This window comes from Vigna unguiculata, chromosome 4 (genome assembly GCF_004118075.2).
Source record: "Vigna unguiculata cultivar IT97K-499-35 chromosome 4, ASM411807v1, whole genome shotgun sequence".
NCBI classification, from domain to species: domain Eukaryota; kingdom Viridiplantae; phylum Streptophyta; class Magnoliopsida; order Fabales; family Fabaceae; genus Vigna; species Vigna unguiculata.
The window spans coordinates 24469826-24478284 of record NC_040282.1 but is presented as its reverse complement, the minus strand read 5'-3'; the positions used below and the strand labels follow the sequence as shown (position 1 = coordinate 24478284).

The 8459-nt window shown below is 32.4% G+C and overlaps 1 protein-coding gene across 3 annotated transcripts; it reads left to right on the top strand.

Moving 5' to 3' along the window:
• Positions 1–7669, top strand: LOC114180376. Of its 3 annotated transcripts, none has more exons than XM_028066682.1 (12): positions 8–446; positions 531–579; positions 3543–3616; positions 4344–4415; positions 5302–5378; positions 5553–5786; positions 5867–6117; positions 6211–6423; positions 6510–6602; positions 6679–6780; positions 6864–7214; positions 7457–7669. In XM_028066682.1, exons 1-12 carry the CDS (start codon positions 100–102, stop codon positions 7526–7528), a joined length of 1935 nt encoding a protein of 644 aa, XP_027922483.1. In that variant the 5' UTR covers positions 8–99; the 3' UTR covers positions 7529–7669. The 3 variants fall into 3 exon arrangements, with proteins under 3 accessions (XP_027922484.1, XP_027922483.1, XP_027922482.1); XM_028066681.1 differs by having other exon boundaries at positions 8–449; XM_028066683.1 differs by lacking the exon at positions 7457–7669 and having other exon boundaries at positions 1–449; positions 6877–7170.
• Positions 7670–8459: the final 790 nt, after the last annotated feature.

Genomic DNA, 8459 nt, shown 5'->3' with positions numbered 1-8459 from the left:
TCATTTTTAAAAATTGATAACAGAGGAGGTTTTTTTATTTTTTTTAGGAGGTTTATAACCTCCGCAAATTGGAATACATTTTTCTTCGAGCAAACACACATGTTCCTCCCAAATCAGAAAAATTGGAATGAAATTTTCCACGACCTAAGTTTAGTGTCGCAGCCTCAACCAATCGAAATCCTGAGTTCAGTGTCATCTCTGTCGCGCCGTCCGATCTCCGTCGAGCCGTTCGATCTCCGTCGCGCCCTCCGATCTCCGTCGCGCCCTCCCATCTCTGTCGTGCCCTCCCATCTCCGTCGCGCCCTCCCATCTCCGTCGCACCCTCCCATCTTCGTCGTGCCATCACCGTTACGCCGTCGCGCCATCTCCGTCGGCGTTGTCTTCTTCGCTTCATCTCAGTCGTGTTGTCTCTGTTTCCCCTTTCCGTCGTTGCGCCATCTCCTTCTGTGGTAGCCTCTTTCGTTATCTATTTTCTGTTCACTGTGTGAGGTAGAAGTGTTGGATGTTATATTTTGTTTTTTCTTTAACAGGCGATTCGGACATTGCTATCGAAGGGTGCTGCCTCTATTTCCTATCCTGGTAGTTATTCACTTCTCTAGTAGATAAACATTAAGGTTAATTTTGCTCTGTTGGCTATTTTATGTGAATAAAAGAAGAAGATAAAGTGAATTGAACTTCTGCAGTATGTTTAATGATGCTCACAATTTCTTGTTTAAGAAGACAATTGCTCTGTTGGCTATTTTATGTTTAATGAAAACTGATAGGTTGTTGCTCCCACTTGGAGCAGGGGAGAAATGGCTCTAGAAAATCCATTTTGGCTCTAAATTGAGAAGGTAATTTAAATGTACTTTTAAAGAGGGTGGAAAAGCTGTCTGTAAAAGAGAAAAGGATTCTGTGTTTTCTGTCCTTAGTCTTTTTCTTCATAGTTGATTATGTGTTTTTTACTAAGAAATATCACCTTTCCCAATTTGATAGGGATTTGAATTGCTAAAATTCAGAGGCTTCTGTTGTAAATACGCGCAAAACAATTAAATCTTAGGATGAAAGTTATTTAAAATGGATAAGCTATATGCTCTTCTGAGTGGTGTTTATTAGTTAACTAAAAAGATAGCTAGAAACCAGTAAACTAGCATATTTACCTATAAGTGTTTGATTCCATAATTAAAAAAGTAATGTAAAAAATTATAATTATATATTTTTTATATAAACTTTTTTAGACGTTTTTCTTTTTTGCTTATTGATGTTTGAGTTTTATGCAAATCTTGAATTCTCATGATTTTACAATTTTGAGACATTTTTTTTGCATCCTTATATTTCATGATAAAAATAGAAAAGGAACGTCAATGAGTTTATATGCATTATTATTTTAAAAGAGAAGCTATTAACCACTAGTGTGGTAAGCCACACATTTCCATTTTGTTAAAGTCATGCATGAAAATGGATACACTGTTGCTCCTTCCTACTTTGCATACTATTTTTCTGGTTACTTATTTATTTGTCAAAGTTGACATGATAATTTAAATATATTCTCTACTATTTTTTAACTGTAATATCTAATAGTAACTTGGATATGTTTTTCAAAATTTTTAAAAAATTCTAAATACAAAGTACTTAATAACATATATTGATACAGATACACATATCCCTATATATGTACGACTTGACCTTTTTAAGAGTGCCCTAATTTGTAGGTCATTGTTCACTGCCATAGAACCCCAGCTATAATAATCCTTGCTTTATTGTTTATTTCATAAACAGACAAAAGAAAACTATATAAAGATGAATAGTTATGGATTTGAGATGGTATAAACTTCAAAACTGGAATGAAATATGAAGAAATCAATGGAATGGAATATGCTGACACCCTGTTGTTCTGGTTGGGAAATTGGAACCACAAAAACTGAATAATAATAATAGGTTATTGCATAGAAATAGGAACTCATGATAGTGAAGATATATGTGAAGGTGTGCGTTGAGTTTTCCATTCAAAGAGCAACAATCCCGCATGACCTTTTTAGACCAAAAGTTGTGTGCATAGGAAATAGACAGCTTCATCATCTTTCCATGTTGTGCCTTATCTATCTTAGATTTGACTATTGTAAGAGAGAAAAAGTACATTTCCTAATGAATTAATCGAATATAATTTACTTTTTTAATAGTCTTTTTTATAATACATTATATGTATCATTATTAGTATCTTTATTAGTATCTCCTTTCAATTTTAGAGCACATTAATTTACCATATTTCTTATTTAGTTATTGGTGAACCATATTTCTTATATTCTTCTATGTTTTATAAGTGTTTGTGTATTTTATAAAATACTCATTGTCATTTTGTTTAGGTATCTATTTCAATGGATAAATCTTGGATTGTTAAACCTCGGAATACAATTGAATACTCAATTGGTTTAAAAAAATTCTTAGATTTTGCTTTTGAAAATGGGGCTGTTGAAAATGGGGTTATCAAATAGTACACTTTCTGTTATTTACTATGTTTTCTTTCAATTATGGCTAACATAACTTCTTTATTTAGATTATGAATCCAGAAACAACAAATACAATGTCTAATGACTTAAAGTTTCTAGCACGAGGTCCATTGGAAAATGCTAACAGATTTACTGCGTACAACATCAATGGGTTTAAATTTCGAACATTGACTCGAGATGAGGGATTGAGAACACAAAATAGTGGTGTGTTTTTAACATCTAATACGGCTTGTGTATCAAGCAGTGTTGACAGGAACTTAAGGCAAGTAGACTTATCCTATTATGGAAAGTTGGAGGATATCATTGAGCTTAATTATTATGGTCTATTCAAAGTTGTTCTTTTCAAGTGTAAGTGGGCAGATACTACACGAGAAAGAGGATATAAAAAGGATCAATGGAATTTTAGTTGTGTTAACTTTGATAGACTAATTCATATTGGAGATCGTGAAGAACATGAACCTTATATTTTGGCATCTCAAGCACAAATGGTATATTATGTAGATGATGTGGTCAATAAAGGATGGAGTGTTGTTGTGCATTTAAAGCCAAGAGATTTGTATGAAATGGGAGAAATAGTAGAAGAGGTATATGAAAATGAGCCATACCAAGATCAAGAGCTAGAGAAATTTTATAGTAATGACAATGAATATGTGCAATTGGCTACAAACCATTTAGATGGTGATATCCCTGACTCAAATGTATGAGTTGAAAAAATAATTAGTAATAAATTTTTTCTTAAAGGTAATGATTTTTTATATTCAAAGTTATTTTCAATGCATGTATACTTGACTCATGTTTGATTTCTTAATGTTGCTTCCTCTTGTCAATTTCAGGTTAGGAAGGACATATATATAAAGAACCTATAATAAAAAGTGTACTCTTTATTCTCTGATTCTCTTTCTTCTCTAGTTCTCTTTCTTCTCTAGTTCTCTTCACAGGTTATAACTTATATACTATGAATCTCTTATTTTTTTTCTCTGCTACAAATTCTCTTCTATACTTTTTGTCCTTGTAGAGTTTATAAACCTCATTTTGTCAGAATCAATTCTGCAACAGAGAGCATATATTGAAGGCTCCACAGGTGGTTTCTGTTGTTTTCAGTCCTTCTTCTCTTGCTCTCACCCTGGATGGTTAGAACTATGAATCTCTTATTTTTTTCTCTGCTACAAATTCTCTTCTATACTTTTTGTTTAGTTTCAGTCTCTTCTATATTTTTTTCATCTGTTAGGTCTGACCTTGTTGTGAACTTACCAATTGTTCTGATCTAAGAGCACTGTAAGTGAAATGGTTCACTCCTAAAGAAGTATTTATTAATTTCCTATAAATTGCAGTGCTTTTATGTTATCCATCATGATTTTTTCTGTAAATGACGTTGAAACTGAAACTAAAAATAGACATGCTGTAAATGATTTTTTCTGTTACAGTCACTTGGTACTTTCATCAAGTGAATCATCAAATTCTATAAGCTGTGACAGTGTTCCCTTCAAGTGAGGTAGGTCTATACTGTTTGTCATATTTAGTGTAGGTAGTTAATGTGTGATATAGCTGCAATTGTATTGGGTGCTAATCTGTTATTAGTGTGGGTAGATTTAATGGCAACAGTGCTTGTTTTGTCCTCAATTCCTTTTCTCTCACTGAAATCTGTGAATGTTTCATTTTTAACTGTGAACTGTTTAAATTGAAAAATATAATAAAATAATCATGACCACTTCTTCAGTTTCTCTCAAAAGACTCTGCTATCATCTTTACAAACAAGTATGTGCAGAAATTATAACTGCCTACTTTTCTCTCTATTTCTTTATGATTCTTTGAGCTTGCTTCTACACTTTATGATTCATTTTTTCCTCCCTGTCTTAGGAACTTGACTATCAATTTCTTTTCTGGTGAAATTCCTAACTATGGAGTACTGAGCAACTTTGGCATATACTTGTATGTACACCTTCCTTTGCATGAACTTCTTCATGTTTTATGCTTTTGTGATTCCATTTTACATACATGGAAAACTGAATTTTTATATCAGGATACTTTTGTAAATAAATATGAAATGGCTTGTGCTTTCTTTTCCTTATAAATAAATATATTCCATAGGGTTGGTGTGTCTCTCTGCCTTTCTCCGGAAACCAAAACACTTTGTGTAAGTAATTCATTGAACTAGAACCATATTGTTTATAGATAACAATTAACTTTTAGTTCAGATGAACAACTAAGTCAGTTGCTTACTATATATCAGTCTTTAACTATGTAGCTTAGCATTGTTTCTTAACAAAGTCGAAAATCATGCAATATAGTGAATGCAAGTTATTTGAGTTTCTTTTGGCAAAGGACTTACTAAATATATTTTATGCGTGCATCAGTAGAAATCAGTTAATCATTTGATTCTACTTGTTGAAAGTACTCAATGGTAAGCTTTTTGGTCTGGCAGATTGGCATCTTTTTGGTTATTTACCTGAACTGTAGTTGTCTTTGAATCATCTAGACTTAGAAATCATTTTCTCCATAACACTTTGACTTTAGCCTTGAGGTCACTCTCAAATCAATTTCCCTAGCCCCAACTGGTATGTAATAGTCTGGCTAGTTTTTATCCTGCTCAAAATCTGAAAAATACATTCCTTTTTTGCGGCTGTACAAAAACAACTTGACAAATGAAAGCCTGTTCATTAATTAGATCTTCCAAAAGATGGCTTGTTGATCTGGCTGCCTCAATTCGATACACTTTCAGCTGAAATGTGCATCATTCTGATGCTGTTATCCAAGTGCATCCTTGGTTCTATTATATATGTACTTTTGTAATGACAAATTCATTGCATGTAAATAGGTTTGAAGGTACTCACCCTTGGATTTCACTTGGTTTTCCTGTTGTACTCCCCCATGCTGAAAGTGATCAAGCTGCAGGTAAGTCTCACCCTTGGATTTGATTTTCCTAAATAGTATCTAATTTCCTTGATTTAGAACTACCATACATATTATAGAATTATGGTCACTATTTTGTATGATAATCCCTATGCATTCTTTATATCTAGTTTTCACTGTTGTGATTCACTTTTGGTTTTTCATAAATATATGTAGCCATGCCAAAGGTGAAGCGTTTCCGAAATCCACAGAAATCATCACTTCAGCCTCCAGCTAATTCTTTACCATCAACAGATCCTGCACCAACAAATGAAACCTCATCACACACTTCATTGAGCACAACACCACCAATAGATCCCTCATTGCCCACCGAGAACTCACAACAACCTGAAACATCTACAAAACATGTTCGACGTGAATCTTCATCATATTGGACTGTTCATGCAATAGGTATATGTCATATTTATTTTTACATGACCATAATTTTTAAAATTTTACTTATGGTTAAGTAAGTTGTTTTATGGTTAAAGACTTAGAAGGAGTTATCAAGAAAATTAAGGTGAAGGTCAGAGAAGTAAATAACTTACCTCGTGGGGAACGCATCATTGTGGACTTTGATGAGTTAGGCATGGCAATTGGTGAAGGACAAGGCGTGCTTGCAGGATATTGTGGTACATTGGCAATTGATTGTAATTTGTTTCCAATTAATTTTGAAAGATGGTCTGGGAAAACAGGCATGCCTGACACTTACTTCTTGGAATGCTTTAAGGAAATATTACAGGTATATCTTTATGCATGTTTGACCTTATATCTTTTGTAAATGTTACATTTACTCAAATGTTTACACACTAACTATGTCTTCTTTTTTCAAAAGCCTCGATTTTGTTTTAAGACTGGTGAAGCTAGTGCACAACGGTATTGCAAACTAACTCTTGGTAGGAAGTGGGCTGCACATAGGAAGAATTTATGGAATGAGTTCTATGATCCAACGAAAAGCAAAAATGAAATCATAAGTAATGTGCCAAATGGTATAGACAGAACTCAATGGGCTCATTTTGTTACTTATCGTCTAAAACCGGAAACATTGGTACAAGTTACATTATTTTGAATGTTGTGAATTGTTTGTGTAGATATTTTTGCATTGTTGTGAACTTACAATTTTTTTGTTCATAGGAGATTTGTAAAAAAAATAGAGAAAATTGCAAAAAGCAAGTAATTCCTCATACCGGTGGTTCCAAACCTATGTCAAGAAGAAGACATGAGATGGTAATGATATTAGTTAACATGACACTTTACTATTTTTTAATTTTTACTATTTAACTTAACTTCTCTTTTTATTTAGTTTTTGGAAACTGGACAGCTGCCTAGTCGGAGAAAGTTATACATTGATACTCATAAAAGAAAGGATGGATCATTTGTAAATGATGCGGCAAAGGCTATATCGGTTAGTTGTACCATAATATGATATTTTCATGCGTTTTCCTTCAATGTTTAGCGTTTTCACTACATATTGTTGTATGCCTATAGGAACAAATTGAAGTGGGTTTGACTCAAAGCACTAATGATGAATCAGAGGTTTCCCCTAATGATGTTGTTGGTAAAGTGTTAGGCCCAGAGCATTCTGGGAGGGTGCGATGCATGGGTTTAGGAGCAGCTCCTACTAACTCATTTAGAAATACAAGATTTCGACTTTCGGATTTAAGCATTGCTTCATCTAGTGCTGCCACATCATCAACATCTTCTGATCAGTGGCAACAAAAGTACACTAATTTAGAATCCCAAATTCAAACCACCTTGGGTGCACTAAAAGCCTACATGATAATGAAGGAAGGAAAGATCCCTGATGAATTAACTGCCTTTTTTGATCCTCAACCACAAGTAAGTTATGTCCAGCCTTTGGAAACTAATTATCTTGGTACTTATTTGTGATTTATTTGTGATGTGATTTTTGATACAAGAATTATACTGTATCTGTGTGAGTTAATCATCGATACCAAATAATCATGATTTTTGTGTAGGTCAATGATCTAGTAATAAACTATTTTAGTATATGCATGTTGATTTCATGATTTGAGGTTGACGTCCTTCTTGCAGTTAATATTTATCTTTTATAATTTCAGCAAACCGGTGATGCAAATGAGCCTGAGTCTTCTATGGGTACAAGAGGATCATCTGGTGGTAGCAACATTTAGGGTGTTGATGATGTTTTTTAGGATGAAACTATTTTAGTGTATTACGAACTTTGAGTAAGTATGGATTAAGTTGTAATTGTTTCAATTTAAATTGCTTTTATGTTAATATGTTGATTTTGAGAATCAAAAGTTCTAAAGATATATATTTGAGAACTTTGGTTGAAGTATTTGATTGAAGTTTACAAAAAATATTGTTGATGTAAAAATATAAGTACCTCAAATGATGACATACATTGTCAAGTATAATAGGAAATTCTAATTACAAACAAAATATTATTTTTTTTATGAGATTTGAATAATGCAAGAAAAATACAGGATTAAATCTACAAATTAAATAATACAAATGAAACAGGTTAAAATTTTTACAATATAATCCTCAAATTGAGGAGGGTATTAACCCCCACAAAAAAAATGAAAAATAGGAATTTTGGAATCAAATAAGTTTATGGAAATAAAGGAGGTTTTAAACCTCTACAAAATAATAGTCATGAATAGGAGAGGTTATAACCCTCCATTAAAAAACTTCCACAATATAAACATGATACCAGGGGTTATAGAAAATCTCCACAAATAACTTGTGGGGAACCTAACTGTGGAGGTTTGAAAAACCCCTGCAAATTATTTTGTGGAGGGTAAAAACCTCCACTAAACGAAATTAAAACCTCCACAATTTAGCTTTTTTTTGTAGTGAAAAAAGATACAAAATAAAAAATATGTTTATTAAGTTTAGAAATAATATATTTATTTTTATTAATTACTTTTTTTATCCTTTTTTTAATTTATTTTACTTTGTTTTATTATATTATATTATATTATAATCTTTTGTTTTATTTATCGTTTTATCTTATTTTATTTTTACTTTTATTTGATTTAAAACAAATGAAAAAAATGGAAAATGGATGATTGAAGTGAGACAAAGAGAAAAGCAATG

What these genes read in the sequence shown, in the direction of transcription:
- LOC114180376 (XM_028066681.1), top strand. Translation starts at nt 100, where the DNA reads ATGTTCCTCCCAAATCAGAAAAATTGGAATGAAATTTTCCACGACCTA. An exon ending in TTGGACTGTTCATGCAATAG is followed by an intron (nt 5,787 to 5,866) that starts GTATATGTCATA and finishes TTATGGTTAAAG; the next exon opens with ACTTAGAAGGAGTTATCAAG. An exon ending in GCTTTAAGGAAATATTACAG is followed by an intron (nt 6,118 to 6,210) that starts GTATATCTTTAT and finishes TTTTTTCAAAAG; the next exon opens with CCTCGATTTTGTTTTAAGAC.